Source organism: Rhinatrema bivittatum, chromosome 2 (assembly GCF_901001135.1).
Source record: "Rhinatrema bivittatum chromosome 2, aRhiBiv1.1, whole genome shotgun sequence".
In the NCBI taxonomy this organism is placed as follows: Eukaryota; Metazoa; Chordata; class Amphibia; order Gymnophiona; family Rhinatrematidae; genus Rhinatrema; species Rhinatrema bivittatum.
Genome location: NC_042616.1, coordinates 720908637 through 720925939, shown reverse-complemented (window position 1 = coordinate 720925939; position 17303 = coordinate 720908637). Strand labels below are relative to the sequence as shown.

General features: G+C 41.3%; 1 protein-coding gene across 4 annotated transcripts in view; it reads left to right on the top strand.

The window, feature by feature from the left end:
- The window catches only part of RNF19A (ring finger protein 19A, RBR E3 ubiquitin protein ligase), a 217993-nt gene that overhangs the window by 171383 nt on the left and 29307 nt on the right, over positions 1-17303 (top strand). For all 4 annotated transcript variants that reach the window (XM_029591803.1, XM_029591801.1, XM_029591802.1 and 1 more), the window contains one exon: positions 1213-1374. In XM_029591803.1, coding sequence (XP_029447663.1) covers positions 1213-1374 — 162 coding nt within the window. The remainder of the gene's footprint in view (positions 1-1212; positions 1375-17303) is intronic.

Here is a 17303-nt window from a genome sequence, read left to right as displayed (position 1 = left end):
TTGATTTTACTATTATGATTGCTTTATATTTCTTGATGTTTAGTGAGGAATGATATTCATTTTTCCATTCCATACAGAATCTGCCCTCACTCACTTGCTGCGGTTTCAAGTTCAATTTTTGTCTGCATGTTTCTATTTATACTTTATTATCTCTTCATTTTGTATTTGGTGAGGGTCTGTCTGTCTGTGTTCTATATGTGTGACTAAGATGAGGTATTCTTCTGTGCAGACTTGTGGTGTGGCTCAAACTGATTTGCATGGATGGAATGGGGGTCTACAGCTTTGTTTATTCTCTGCTGGCCTAGAGTATGCTCTGTTTCTTAGTTATTTAGGAAAAGTATGAAACTTATTTAGGCTTAATTCTGCCAGGATTCAGATTTGACATGTTGTGTTGATGCATGAGCTGCAGAGAGAGTGCACGAGGGAGTCAGATACCCCGTGGGCCAGTTTTGAAAAAATCCCCCAGGCTGATATATTCCTGCAATCCGCCCCTGCTAGGTGCTTCAAACTTTGGCTTCAGCTCATACAGGTTGATCATGTTATCTATAGAACATTTACAAAGAAATCTTAGCTTTCAGATCCCTCACCATAATAAAATATTAAGGGGTAGATTTTCAAAGGGATATGCGCGTATCCCCCGAAAACCTACCCCTGCGGCGCGCCGAGCCTATGTCCCTGGGCTTCGAAAAAGGGGCAGTCTGGGGGAGGGGCCATGGGCGGGACTGAGGTCCGGGGGCGTGGCGGCGGTCCAGCGGCCTGTGTCTGGGCATGGCAGGCTGCTGGCACGTGCAAGTTACGCTTGCCAGAGGCAGATGTAGCTCATCGAGATAAGGTGGGGGGGGGGAGATTTAGGTAGGGCTAGGGGGTGGGTTAGATAGGGGAAGGGAGGAAAAGGTGGGGGGGGGGGGGAAAAAAAGTTCCCTCCAAGGCCGCTCCGATTTTGGAGCGGCCTTGGAGGGAACGGGGAAAGCCGTCAGGGCTCCCCTTAGGCTCAGTGGGCGCAAGGTGCACGTGTGCACCCCCTTGCGCGCGCCAACCCCGGATTTTATAACATGCGTGCGGGAGCGCGCGCATGTTATAAAATCAGGTGTACATTTGTGCACGCTGGGTAGCGTGCACAAATGTACCCCGCGCGCTTAAATTTTAAAATTGGCCCCTATACTTTTAGATGTAAATTCCACATGGTCACCAGTTGTTTTGGGTTTTTTTTAGGTATTGGTGTTCCTATTATGTTGGCTTATGTATACGGAGTTGTCCCTATCTCTCTCTGCCGAAGTGGAGGTTGTGGCGTGTCTGCAGGCAATGGAAAGGGAGTCCGGATAGAATTTGATGATGAAAATGATATAAATGTTGGTGGCATTAATACAGCAATAGGTAAGCAAACATTTTTAAAACAGATTTAATTACATTGTAATCACACTTTCTTTTTTTTTTCTCAGATACACTTGTGGGTCTTGTTTTGAGCTTTTTTTTCCTATAAGGTAATTTAAAAATAGTACCTTCAAATAATACCTTTCATTCGTGGAAATACAGAATATGCCACAAAAAGGTCTTCTAAAATATAGTCAGTTCTGGTCCTTCAGAGTCATAAACAGGTTATCAGTAATGAGCATTTATAAGGTATGGCAAAATTTGGTTCAAGAATTGTTAGTTTGCATATTTTGGCTAGTTTGGAAACCAGATCAGTTTGCAATTGTCAAAGGCTGGAATTACCCATTGTAGCCTTATTCGTGTGTCTGAAGGCTCTCTGTATGATTTTTTTTTTTTTAAATCAGTCCTCTGTCCAGGCTACAAATTAGAGTAGCATAAACTGTAAACATATCCAACAACTTAAATCAAAATGAGCCTCATCGAAATATTTAATCTTCTCATGAAATATTATCTGATAGGAGGAAAAGATCTCAAATAAGAGCTTTAGGTAGAAAATCCTAATAACAGCTCAACAATGTTAGTCTCATAGTTCTGAAAAACCTCCTCCATGAATTCTAAAAACAATGGTGTACACATTTACAAAAATATATTTTTTAAATAATTCAGTTAACTTATCTTTAAGTCATGGTGCAAAGTGAAAAATGTCAGCAGTGAGTGCTGCCCATCTCATTTCCGCTGCCTGACTCATTTCCGGTTGTAAAAGAAGTAGCCATATTACTCCTGTTCTTATAGGTCTCTACTGTCTCCCAATTACTGAACGCATTAATTGCAAAATTGCAGTCATTGCTTTTAAATTAATCTCTTCTTCTTTTACACCTTGGTGCAGTGCTCTGCTTCATATGTACTGTCCAGCACGCCAATTGTTCTCCTCTCAAAGGGGCTTATTTGGATGTACCTTCGTTGCACCATGCCAGACTATGCATCACCAGAGAGTGTGCCTTCTGTCACTGCTCCTTTCCCCTGGAACCTCCTTTCCAGAGGCATTTCACCTGACTGACAGTGAAAACTTTCAAAACTTTGTTGAAAACATGGCTGTTTAAAAAGGCATATATATTACTAGCCATTCAGACTCTGAATTAAGTACTTTCTTTATTGATGTTCCTGACAGTTATGTTTTTTTCCCCTCTCTGACATGGTTGATTTTGTTTTTGTGTTGGTGATTGTTTGTAATTTATATTTTATGCTTTTTTTTATTTGTACATCGCTTAGTGTACCATTTTTTTTTTCAAATTGTATTTATTGTATTCGGACATTCTAAATATAACAACATATTGCACAAGACTGTGACAGTATATCGTTAACAAACAAATGCAACCATCATTGAACATTAAATTTTGAACAGTGAACGGTGAACAGTCAAAGGGTGAAAAAGCCCAAGTATATCATGAGAAGGTACATGCGCAAGTCCCCTTTCTAAAGTATATTAGTGTATACTGTGTCAAGTCCAAATACATAGGTTTTTCTTTAACCCCCTTGTCCCTCCCAACCCTCCCCTTCCCTCCCCCCTCCCCCCCCCCTCGGTACAGACTGTGTGGGAGTTGTTGCTGAGGAAAAAAAAAGAATAGTATCACATACATAAGGAATGAATGAAGTAGTAAGCAGATAAAAATGTCCATAGGTCCACAGGATACATAGTGTGCAGTACATAAGAACGAAACATTTACATAGTCAGGTTCATTCAGCCTGGGGTTATGCCAGAAGGGAAGAGCACACTCTGAATGTATTTAACAGTTCAAGTGTCAGAGAGTCCATAACGCACAGTCTGAAGACATTTCACCCTCATAGGTTCTCTAGGAGGAGGAAGGCCCAGGTTGTAAATAAGTGAGAAACGGAGCCCATACTTGATCCACAGCAACCTTAGTAGAAGGATGGTGACTGTGTAGATAAAGCTCATGTGTACACAATCTAAGCATATGTTTGAACCAGTAATCTCTCACCGGGCCTTTAGTGTCCAGCCAGCAAGCCAAGATCGCTTTCTTGCCCAGCATAGCGGCCTTAGCCAAAAAAGCCCGTAACCATTTGAACTGGGGACCCTTCGCCAACCCCTCTGGCTGGACTCCAAATAGCCATAATTGTGGGTCTAACGGTTTAGCCCCCTGCCATATAGATGTGCAAAAAATTTTTATGTCGGACCAAAAGGTTTGTATGACGGGACAGTCCCAAAACATATGGAAAAAAGTCCCTGATGTCTGCCCACACTTTTTGCAGGAGGGAGAGTCACAGAGATGAGCTTTAAAAGCTCGCACCGGGGTTATAAACCAGAAATTTATATTGAGACTCTCTCAAATCTTCGGAAACAGAAATAGTTGGGATCTGGGAAAAGCATTTAACAAAATCTGCAAAGGACAACGAGAAGGTAGGCCAGTTCTCCCATCTAGCGTATAATCTTTTCAAGTGAAGGTCTGAAGCTCCCCCACAAAGTTCTTTATAGAAATCCGAGATACGTGGTCTTTTGGCCACCCTACCGGTGAGAAGGTTTCGCAGGGCTTTGGTAATGGGGAGTGAGCTCCAATTTCTACTGTGGGAATGCATAAAATGTCGAATTTGCAAGTATGCGAAATTGTCTGAGGATGGGATCCGGAACTGTTGTTGGAGTTCGGAAAAACTATACAATTGACCAGTAAGGGGTTGAATCAATTGGTATACAAACTTAAGACCCATGTTCCGCCATCTCTGAAAGGCGGCTCCACTCACACCCGGGAGGAAGTATGAACTATTAGTCAAATTTAACAGAGGGGTAACCCCAAATGGTTGCTTAAGCCTTTTACATAACTGTAACCATGCCTTCCTACAGTTATTAACCAAAAGATGGCCCTTGAGCTGTTGCGGGACCTCCTGTTCTGGCATGTGTAAAAGTGAGTTAAGAGACAACCCCCCATACCATCCTCGCAGTAGATGGCATGGAACATAGTGTGAGGTATCAAATAACCAATCCTGTAAAAGTCTAAGTAAACAGGCAAGATTATATTGCGCTATATTTGGACATCCCAACACGCCCTTTTGTTTGTGGTGTTGTAAGCTGGATAAGGCTATACGTGCCTTCTTCCCACCCCATAGAAACTTCCCGAGCCCCTGTTCCAACATATGAATATCCTGGGAGAAAAGCATGAGAGGTAGCATTTGTAGGACATATAACCATTTAGGTAAAATCACCATCTGGTATAAATGTACTCTGCGTTTCAAGGACAAGGGTAGCAGCTTCCATTGATGAAACTTAGTGAGCGAATCACTCAGAAGGGGTTGTATATTTAATTAGTAGATATTTTTTAAGTCGCTTGGTATTTTGACTCCCAAGTATTTAATCTCTCCAGCAGCCCAGCGCAACGGGAATTGTCCCCTACAGTGTGATTGATCTATGTCCCCGACTGCCATGGCTTCAGACTTATCTCTATTTATTTTGAGGCCTGCAAAAGAGCCAAACTGGTCTTGAAGTGTTAACAGCCTATTTAGGGATTCCAAAGGGTTTGTCAAGAACACCAAAACGTCATCAGCAAAAGCTGCAACTTTAAATGTCTGTTTTGCTCTCTCGAAGCCGTGAATTTCTGGGTGTGTTACAATCTTGCGAAGCAGAGGGTCAATGGTGAGAATGTACAGGAGAGGGGATAACGGGCACCCCTGGCGTACTCCTCTCTGGATGGAGACAGAGTTCGAACATACCCTGTTGACTATAATCTGGGATTCGGGCATGGTGTAAAGTAAATGGATATAATGTACAAAATCCCCTTCCAACCCATATCTTTGTAACACAGAAAACATGTACGACCAGGAGACCCTATCGAACGCTTTCTCGGAATCAAATCCGATAACAAGCGCCTGTGTCTCTGTTTGCTGACAAAACTGCATAGCTGAAAGGAGTTTAACTATATGGCTAGTGGCTGAGCGACCCTTTACAAAAGCCTACCTGTTGGTCTGCGATCAGGTTAGGAATGATCGCGGCCAGCCTGTCGGCTAAAACTTTAGCTAAAATTTTTAGATCACTATTGAGTAGCGATATTGGTCTATATGACGCGGGTTTTTGGGGATCTTTTCCAGGTTTCGGGAGAACTATGATATGTGCTCTATTAAAGTCACTGGGAAAGCAATCTTTTACAATACCCTCCTTATAAAAGTCTGTTAAAGGGGTTGTAATGTGCACCTTAAGCATTTTATAAAAATCATACGAAAAGCCATCTGGGCCTGGCAATTTACCAGAAGCCATGGAGTTGATGACCCTAAGGACTTCGTAGGTTTGAATAGGCCGGTTCAATAACTCCTTTTGTGACGAATTTATGCAAGGCATACGTATGTCAGTAAAAAAATCCTGCTCTATATGATCTGATTGGGTTGGGTCTGCTTTGTACAGAGTAGAATAAAAATCTCGGAAAACTTCCCCAATTTCACCAATGTCTGACACTTGTTTCCCTTGAGTATTGTGCATAGCATAGATCAAGGATTTTGGGCGGATCGCCCGTATTAAGTTTGCCAAGGGCTTTCCCATTTTGTTACCATATTTAAAGTAGTTGTGCTGGGCTACCTGTAGAGATTTACTCACTCTAATATGCAACATCGTATTCAGCTGGCTAAGGGCGCTAAAATAGAGTTTTCGATTGGTCTCAGGTCTGGCTTTCCAACCCGTTCTCGCTTGTCGAGCACGGGATTCTAGACATAAAATGTCTGAGTTGAGCATTTTATATCGAGCACTCGTATATCCTATGATTTCGCCCCTTAAAACTGCCTTACCCGCCTCCCAGTATAAATGAGGGGTATCGGAGTGTTGGGTGTTGTTTTTTGCATAGTCCAGCCATTTTTCTTTCAGGAATATCTGGAAGTCTCTATCATCTTTAAGGTCCGCAGGGAACTTCCAAATTTTTGCCCCAGTGACCTTCGGACCTAAACGAAGCTTTAGGGACACGGGAGTGGTCGGAGATCACTGGGAGTTCCACATCTGCCCTGACTACTTTCGGAAATGTTTCCCTAGAAGTCAAAATGTAATCTATGCGAGAGGAGGAGCCATGGGGGTTTGAGTAAAAGGTATAGTCCCGTTCTGTATGGTGTAACGTTCGCCATATGTCTATGACCCCCGTTTGAGCGCAAACCATATCTACTCCCTCTCCCCGTCCCATATGTTGCTGCCCACTTGTGTGAGATCTATCCAGTGTGCTGTCCATAACACAATTGAAATCACCTGCAACAAGTAAGAGGCCCTCCCTGTGTGAAAGTAGCAATCCAGAGAGAGAGTTCAGAAATTTTCGAGGATAACTTGTAGGAGCTAAATACAACAGATTGTGACAGGTTGACCCTGCCATTTACCAATAACTAAAACATATCTTCCTTCCGTATCGGAAATGGAGCGGGTGACTCGGACCCACTACTCAAGGGGTGGATCCAAGTTGGGAGGTCTGTATAGGGTGCAGGGGTGCCACTGGCCCGATGTTAAACTGGACGGCCAGAGCCGTACTTTGTCAGGTCTTTGTCACAAATATAACATCTCATCAGTGCGCGCAGCTGTCCATACTGTCTAAGTACCACCATTACAAACAGGCATTATGAAAGATGGGTAATATCAGTGCAGTTATGATCCAAGCTAAAACCCAATCCGGTTAGGCTAGCTGTGAACTTCAAAAATACCACTGCCCGGAACAGAGGTCCTACGACATCTGAAGATCGCCTTCTCAAGGGATAAACATTGTAAACTGCATTATCCAGGGTCCAAACTTGTTTGAGACATCAAAAGTCCCAGGGTCAAGTGGTGGATGATGTAGAATCATTCCCTTTCTTTTGTAAGAACTTCGCTGCTTCTTCCGGGTCCTTAAATGTATGAATGGTATTGTCTTTCCAAATCTTTAGCGTTGCAGGAAATTGTAGTGTGAATCTGGTCTTATTTTCAAAGAGGCATGAGCAAATCTGGGAAAAATGTTTACGTTGCATAGATACTTGAGCTGAATAATCCTGGGTGATCCTTATTCTATGCCCTTTGTATGTTAGCTCTTGCTTGTTCCTGTAGGCCAGCCATATTCTCTGTTTAATCGCAGAGTTTAAGATTTTTGCGATTGCAATACGAGGTCTAGAGTCAGAGGGGCGACATATCCCCAATCTGTGCGCTCTTTCCACCTTCAGGGCTCCTTTTAGATCCATGAGCCCTACAGACTCCGGAAGCCATTCTTCAAAAAAAGCTACCAGGCCTTGGTCATCGACGAGCTCTGGTAAACCTAAGAATCTTAAATTGTCCCTCCGCAGACGTTTTTCAAGATCATCCAATTTCTGTTGGCATTCCTGCAAGGCTTTAGCAATAGCGCTGGCTTTCGCATCGTGTTCGCTCAGCCCCTCCTCCACCCCGACAATTCTGCTCTCAAGCGTTTCAAGTCTTGGGCCAATTTCAGTAAGGGTGGATTTTACCTCTGCCAGTTGTTGATTTATCCCTGTTAGTTTAACGTCTAGCGTGGCTTCCAGTGTGGCTTGCAGGACTTCTACTGTTAACGGGGTAGGCTGCGACGCACCTGAGTCTCCCGCTCCGGCCGCCATCTTGGGATCCGCAGCCTTCCCCTTCTCTTTTTCTTTGTCCCGTTTCCCTCCTCTGGAGGCCATAAGTTGTGGCGATTTATTCATAAAGTGGACAATCGACATTCGCTACGCACAGTCCAGTATCCTCACCCTCTTTCTGCCGGTTTTTAGAGCCTGTGGCGGTGTAATTTCGGCCGTGGCATCCGGAGCTACGGGAGAATGTGTCTTCCCTAGCACATCACCCCACGTGACCCCCCCTAGTGTACCATTTTAAGTGATTTATAAATTGGAATAAAGATAAAAATATGAAGTAGATGGAAATCAAAAAGAAGGTATTGTATCCACATGCTCAAATGCCAACATGGCCAATGTTTTGCCAGTGAGCTGCATCAGGGTGAATCTAAAAATCAAACAAATGTTAAATATATATACCGTATTTTTCGCTCCATAAGACGCACTTTTTTTCCCCCAAAGGTGGGGGGAAAATGTATGTGCGTCTTATGGAGCGAATATAAAAAAAAAACCAAACAAAAATCTAACAAACCCCCCCCCCCCCCCCCCACCCCCCCAAAACCTGCCGACTTAATTTCCTACAACCCCCCCCCCCCCCAAGACCTGACAAATTAATTTCCTGCAACCCCCCACCCTCCTGACCCCCCCCCAAGACCTGCCAAACGTCCCTGGTGGTCCAGCAGGGGTCCGGGAATGATCTCCTGGGCGTGGGCCGTCGGCTGCCAGTAAACAAAATGGCGCCGACGGCCCTATGCCCTCACTATGTCACTGAGACCGATCGCTGCTATTGGTCGGTCTCAGTGACATAGTGAGGGCATAGGGCCGTCGGCGCCATTTTGTTTACTGGCAGCCGACGGCCCTATGCCCTCACTATGTCACTGAGACCGATCGCTGCTATTGGTCGGTCTCAGTGACATAGTGAGGGCATAGGGCCGTCGGCTGCCAGTAAACAAAATGGCGCCGACGGCCCTATGCCCTCACTATGTCACTGAGACCGACCAATAGCAGCGGTCGGTCTCAGTGACATAGTGAGGGCATAGGGCCGTCGGCGCCATTTTGTTTACTGGCAGCCGACGGCTCACGCCCAGGAGATCGTTCCCGGACCGCTCCTGGACCCCCGCTGGACCACCAGGGACGTTTGGCAGGTCTTGGGGGGGTCAGGAGGGTGGGGGTTGCAGGAAATTAATTCGGCAGGTCTTGGGGGGGTCAGGAGGGTGGGGGTTGCAGGAAATTAATTCGGCAGGTCTTGGGGGGGGTCAGGGGGGTGGAGGTTGTTAATTTAAAGGGTTGGGATGGGGGGGGGGTTTTGGGGGTTCCCACAGAAAGAAAAATTTTCTGATCTGGGGAGTGGACCGAAATGGCCCTCCCCAGACCCGAAAACAAAATGGGGAGAAAAAAACAAACTATGCACTCCCCTAATTTGCTCCATAAGACGCCCAGACGCAGAGCCGGTTTAGCACAATTTTTTTTTTTTTTTAATTTTCCCCCTCTGAATCCTAAGTGCGTCTTATGGTCAGGTGCGTCTTATGGAGCGAAAAATACGGTATATATATATATATATATATATATATATATATATATATACACAATCACATCTTAATTCTTACTGAAAATCTCCAAGAAGCAACACAGTCTTCACAGTGACTTATACACCTACCCATATTCTGAAATAACACTCATCTAGAAGCAGTGCAAGCATTTATAATGATAAACAATTAGTCAAGCTAGAGCATAATCCAAAAAAAATGACCTGTAGGGTATTTAAAATTTTCATCCAATCAGATTTGTCTCGGTGAAAGAAAACCTGAAAATGGACATATTTAAACCAAATGAATAAAAATATCCTCTTAATTGTGCCTAAACAATCTTTCATAAAAGTAAACCCCCCGCAGAAGTTAAAAATCTGATGGTTTAACTGAGCGGAGTTCAAAAGTCCATTTTCATTCTGAACAATAAAATAAATGCTCACGATCACTTCCTTGAGAATTAGATGGAATATGGTCTAATACAAAACATCTTAAAGATTCAAAGGAATATCCAAACTGAATATAATGAGACAGTATAGGTACATCTGTCGTTTTTATGTTCAGCTTCAGAGTTCTATGAGATGAGTCCTGACTGCTTGTGTAGGAGATAATTTTCAAAGGAGTTGCTTGTATAAAAGTAGCATATATTATAGCAATTTTCAAAAACCAATTTAAGCATGTAAAATTGTTTTATGAATGTAAATAAAAGCCGCTTCAAATGCTCCAGAATGCGATAGCAAGGACTATCACAAAAGCGTCTAAATCAGCCCAAATCACTCCTATCTTTAAAGACCTCCATTGGCTCCCTATCCCCTCACGCATCCTTTATAAAACTCTCACCATCATTCATAAATCCACATACAGACACAACTCTAATTGGCTTGATGAACCTCTCTGCTTGACACGCTCTAACCGCCCCACCAGAGCAAACAATAAAGGAACCCTCCACGTGCCATCACTCAAAAAGGCACACCTTTCCTCCACAAGGGACTGTGCCATCTCCATTGCTGGTCGCATGCGTTGGAACTCACTACCCACAAATCTCTGACTTGAGCCTTGTACTATTAAATTCAAAAAGAAGTTAAAGGCATGGCTCTTTAAGCAAGCTTACCCAGAGTAGATCCTCCCTCCATTAAACTTATGCTGTATCTCCATTTTGACCTGTACCGATGTATATAGTTTGTGTTATTGCTGCTTGTTAGTTTTATTATATTATTTGTTGCTCTGTTTTTGCTACCACTTGGCCTTTTTCTCCTTTGTCCCTTCCCCAGTACCTGTTTTATGTATTTTCCACCTTTAGTTCGGATGTAAACCAGTTTGATGTAACCACGAATGCTGGTATAGAAAAAGTATTAAATAAATAAAATAAATCCTTTTGAAAGATACCACCTTAGTGAGTATCTAGTTATACTTGTAAAAATATCCAATTTTGTATCCTTTACCTGAGGTGTTGGCAGTGAAGTTATGTCAGTGTATAAGGTTCTTTTGTATCCCTGTCTAACACATGCATATGGGTAACTTGTAGGCAGCAATCTTTTACTTTATGAGCATGATTCTTTTTTGAAATCATATAAAGTCATACAGTTCCTTCTATATTTTAAAAACTGAGAAAAAGGTAAACTTTTTTAAAGGTACAGGATGTGAACTTTAATAATGCAAGATCATATGCCTATCTGTAGAATTTGACAGTCTGTTGTCTTGAAGGAAAGATAAATTAAATTGTGAAAAAATTCTGATGCATAATGAATTGTATTCTTTCATCACAACTATTCAACCATTTATGAAAACTCATTAATTCTTCCCCAGTACCTAACAAAAGAACAAAAATATCTATAAATCTTTTCCAAAATTGATTATATGCTGAAAATGATGAATGAGAAACCCAGGTGGCTTCAAATTGAGATGCACAAATTTGCCGCTGAAGGTGCCATGATCACATCCATGGCCCTACCAGAGACTTGTTGCTAATAGAAACCTGAAAAACAAAATTCTTCTTAGAGCAATTGAATCAAGTTGTAAAACAAAATCAGTAGGTACTGCATGTGGTCTTACTCAAGTATATAAATAATCCCATATAGTGCCTGCCTCTTTTGCCTCTCGCTGGGTCATCTGGGCTCGCTCCATCTTGTGCCCCAACTGAGAGAAGCAGCCAACACTTCCATTTCCACCAGCTAAGCTGTCAATTTTGGGCCTTAGCCCCACTCCTCCGCTGATGTCATCAATGTGGGGGGGGGGGGTGCTGGGGGTGGTCAGGAACTGGCAGAGGACACTCTCCGGGGACCTTGCCTGCCTCTCTCTGGGTCACCTGAGCTCACTCCATCTTTTGCCCAACTGAGATTGAAGCAGCCACTTTTTTGCCTGCACTTCCATTCCACTGTCTGAGCTGTCAACTTTGGGCCTTAGCCCTGCCTCCTGCTGATGTCATCTGTGCAAGAGGGGAGGTCAAGAACCATCAGAGAACGCTCTTCTGCCTGCCTCCAGGTCATCTGGGCTCGCTTCATCTTGTTCTCCAAGTGAGAGAGACTCAGCCATTTTTTTTCCTGTATGTCTATGCCCACTGACTAAGATGTCATCTTTGGGCCTTAGCCCTGGCCCCCCCACTGATGTCATCCAGCTGGTGAATGATGCCAGAGGCAAATCACACCGGAGATGCATGCGCTCCATCGCATGCATGAAGGAGTGCAACAAACAAGCTCCTTTGTGTGTGAGGAGTGGCAAGGACCTGCTGTCTAATTACCAGCAAGATTTTCTGTCAATCCATGGTCATCCTGTCCTTATTGGAGTGATATTAGATTGAGAGAGATATGAAAAACTATCATCGTGCTATCGCAAATCTCTCGCTAAGCGTCCATCTTGCTTAGTTCCAATTAACTACTTGCATGTGGCCAACTCCCAAACTATTTTGGGTTTAAAAATCTCTTAAGTCAATGGCCAGCATATCAGAAAATTCCTGTTCTGGTTGATTTACTGAACACTGACTCTTCCCACTTTCTGTGTATATCTGAAATGTGGCTGCTTGACTCTGGACATTGCCATCTTGAACTGTGTGTGTCAGTGGCTATGCCTTAGCATCTCAGCCCCATTTTAAAGAAAGTGAGGATGATTTTATTAATTGTTTATAAAAATCAACTACATATTTTCAACAAGAAAACCCAGGAGTTGATTTGCCTCATGAGATTCTGGTTTTGTATTGCAGAGATTTTCGTATTTGTTTAAGATACCCTCCTCCTGGTTTTTTAAACTGTGATTGTTCCCCTTTCTTTGAACAATTGTTAAAGTCAAAGGCCAATTTAAATCACATGTTGGTTGTTGGTAACTTCAGCCTTAATGTTGATGCACAGTGTCTTTCGGTTTACTGAGAATGCTTCCTGGAAACCATGGCCTCTCTTGAATGGAAACAATTGGTAACACAAGCTACTTATAAATTAGGACATACTCTTGATTTGCTATTTATAAATGATTCTTTTACCAGATCTTGGTCATTTGATATCACTGTTTGAGCTATTCCTTGGTCTGATCACTCACCTTTCTCTCTTATGTATCCTCCCATACCCTTCGTAACATAGTAACGACAGATAAAGACCAAATGTTCCAGCTAGTCTTCCCAGCAATTTGCTTATGGTAGTAATTGCCGCTCTGTGCAGGTTAACCCCATGCGTTCCATTAGGATAATAACTGCATGCCTACGGTGAATTATACATGTGAAACATGATTATGTTGATGGCGTGTGATTTACAGAGTTATTTGCATGAAAGTTGATTGACTGCACTCCTTCAGATATTGATTCAGCAGTCTCCAACTGGGACACTGCCCTATCTGCTACCCTTGACTGCATTGCCCCTTAAAGGTTGACACAAAACGTCAAGGAAAAAAAGATCCTTAGCTGTGGACCTCAAGATGGAGGTTACAGAAACAAGAGTGAATTTGGCACCATAATAGAACTATTGACAATTTGAATCATTATAAAATACTCCTTAATGATTTTAGACAAAAATTCACTCTGCCTGAAAAATCTTATTACTCTAATCTGCTTTGGTCTATGGATAACAACCTGAAGGAATTATTTAGAACTGTTCAAAATTTGATGACTCCTAGCTATGAATCCTCATCCAGGCCTGTTAATCCTGAGCAATTCATGAGTCATTTGGTTGTCAAAATATCTGAGATTTCATCATCTTTTTTGATAGTATCTAACTGGTTTGCTGATCTCCCTTTAAGTAATGAAGTTAAGTGGTCAGATTTTGAGATAACCTCTGAATTTAAGGTTTCACATATCGTCTCTTCATTGAATTCTGCATTCTGCCCATTGAATCCTTGTAGTGTCAGTGTTTTAAAAGCTACTAAGGATTCATTCTTAACCATTTTTTACTTCTTTGGTCAATTTGTCTTTATAGACCTGTCATGTTCCAAATTCTTTGATGAAAGCTTCCATCAGACCTCACATAAAGAAGCCTAATCTTGATGCAAATGAGCCAAATAACTAAAGATCCATTTCAGCACTTTCCTTTATTGTGAAGATTTTGGAAAATTCTAACTCAGCTATCGAATTGTCTGTAGGGGGATCTAATACTGCAAAATCATCCAATTTGGGTTCTGTAAGTCCCTCAGTATTGAGTTTGCTACTGTTTTTAGTTGACTCATTGAGGAGAAGTCTGGATGCTGAAAATAATTATGCTGATTATGCTAAATATCTCCTAAGCCTTTGACTCTATTGACCATAAATTTTTGTTGTACCGACTGAGAGAGATTAGTATTTCAGGAAGTGTTTTGAAGTGATTTCGGTCTAATTTGTCCGATCACCAATAAGTAGTCTTTAACATTGATTGCTCTGCATGGGTCCCATTAACAACCAGTGTCTTGCATTGTCTACAACCATCTTTAATGTATATATGATTCCTATTTGCAGACTACTTCCTGTACTTACTGAGGGATACCATTTGTATGCAGATGATATGCAATTTTTTATCCATGCAGATGCATCCTGGGAGATATATATATATATATCTCCCAAGCCTTCCCAGATCCGATTTAAATGATAGCAATTCTATAATTGATAGCAATTTTATAAGATATAGCAACTTGTATAAGAGACTTCACAATATAATGTAAATAATATAATCCTAACTGCTCTGCTTTCTTATTCTAACTCTCTTCCCAGTTTAAGACCCTTGTTGTAATGTAACTTTTGATCTCTTTGCACTTGTTTATGTTCCGTTTTTTGTTCTCATCCCTTGTTGTATGTAAACCGGCATGATGTGGTTTTTAATCACGAATGCCGGTATAGAAAAACTCTAAATAAATAAAAAAAAATATATATATATATATTTAAGATGGTATCATCGATTAGACTGTGGCTCACTTTCAATAAGCTGGCCCTTATTTTACAAAAAACTGAGGTATGCTCTTTATACAGTAATCAACAATAAAAACATTCAAAGCAAATAATAAAACATAACTAAAACAAAAACATGACATACACAATACAATCAGTCCTACCAATCAGTCATAAATAGATGTTCTAACCAGGAAAAGTATTCCAATCATTAGCCTTCCTAAACAGATACATGTTTAACAGATTACTGTATGTCATGTTTTTGTTTTAGTTATGTTTTATTTGTTTTGAATGTTTTAATTGTTCACCTAGAGTCTAGGCATTTGGCAGTATGTAAATGAATAACATAAATAAATAATACTCTATCCTATGGAATGCCTTTATAAAGTTAATTGATGATCAAGCTTATCAACATTTATTACTGAACATTTCTATATCCTGAAGCAAAGTCATGAAGTATGTAGAGCCATGTACAAACAATGGAATCGAGGGTACAACAGGTCTAAGAAATCAAACTATATACATCTGAAAAGGTTGTAAAACTGAATCATTAGACAATATTGGTCAGTCAGGTAGTCCCTCTAAAGTTTTATGTATTTTAGGCAGCATGTATATGGCTAAAGGCCTGGAATAAGGAATATTTAAAAACTTGAATTTATTTATTTATTTATTTATTTATTAACTTTTATTTACCGACATTCGTGAAACACATCATGCCGGTTTACAAAGAACTCAGGCGGAAAGTACAATAAAACAATATAACAATAAAACAATAAAACATTTAAAAAAACAAACCACTATTCAAACCAAACACAGTAATCTCTTTAATTTGAATTTGTGAACATCAAGTTGGCTCTGAAGATAAGTTAATAACTAACATGATTATATAATTGTGAGAGAATTTTCCCAAAATAATCCTTACGATTTTGTGAAACATCTGTGCCTAACTTATCTTGTTTAGTAACTACTGAAGAATCTTTTGATAAATTTTGTAATGCAGTATGCTTTTCCTTATATTCATCTTATATTTAATCATAATGGATTGCAGTGGTGATATATTTCTCAAAACTAATTCTCTGAATGTAAAAAGAACATAAGAAATTGCCATGCTGGGTCAGACCAAGGGTCCATCAAGCCCAGCATCCTGTTTCCAACAGAGGCCAAAACCAGGCCACAAGAACCTGGCAAGTACCCAAACACTAAGAAGATCCCATGCTACTGATGCAATTAATAGCAGTGGCTATTCCCTAAGTAAAATTGATTAATAGCCATTAATGGACTTCTCCTCCAAGAACTTATCCAAACCTTTTTTGAACCCAGCTACACTAACTGCACTAACCAAATCCTCTGGCAACAAATTCCAGAGCTTTATTGTGCGTTGAGTGAAAAAGAATTTTCTCTGATTAGTCTTAAATGTGCTACTTGCTAACTTCATGGAATGCCCCCTAGTCCTTCTATTATTCGAAAGTGAAAATAACCGAGTCACATCTACTCGTTCAAGACCTCTCATGATCTTAAAGACCTCTATCATATCCCCCCTCAGCCGTCTCTTCTCCAAGCTGAACAGCCCTAATCTCTTCAGCCTTTCCTCATAGGGAAGCTGTTCCATCCCCTTTATCATTTTGGTTGCCCTTCTCTGTACCTTCTCCATCGCAACTATATCTTTTTTGAGATGCGGTGACCAGAATTGTACACAGTATTCAAGGTGTGGTCTCACCATGGAGCAATACAGAGGCATTATGACATTTTCTGTTCTATTAACCATTCCCATCCTAATAATTCCTAACATTCTATTTGCTTTTTTGACTGGATAACTGGATAACATGAGCCTGAACTGGATAACATGAGCCTGATGACACCCAAGTTGAACGATTCTGTACCAAAGATTTTGAAAAAGGCGTGGATGACTGGCTGGTCATATGCCCAAGGTCTGGTCATATGCCCAAGTTGTTTCCATTCGGGATGATGCCTTGTGTTGCCTGGATAGGTTAACTGATTGTTTTGTCCACATATGTTGGGGCTTATTGTCCAATTTTTGGGCTCCAGCCAATTTCATTGGTTGGTTATGATCATAAATCCACACCCTTGATATGTCAGGGTGTCTGGGTTATTTGGGTCAAAAGACACCAAAATTGTTCATCAACATCACATGCTGTTTACCTCTTCTCCCATGTGATCGGTAGGGGTGTGGTTGGAAGAAGCTTCTGAATATGAGGCTTCCCCTTATTGGGTTGTTTCTTCTCTTAAAATACATATTATGCTTAAATTATACTTGTTGTTCTGCAGCTCTCACGAGTCAATCGATATCTGGCAAAGCTGAGCCTTTTGGACTCACCTCCCATCATTTCCTCATTCTTGTTGATACTTTCCAAAATCCAACAAGGCTGTTGTTTGTCCCCAACAGGTTCCACTTGTAGCAAATAAGCTTTGCAGCAAAAGACTGGGATTGTTGTGAAATATTTCCTCAACAGAAAGCCTAAATGCTGGAAAAGTATCTAGGCTTATTTTTTGTGTTTAAATGT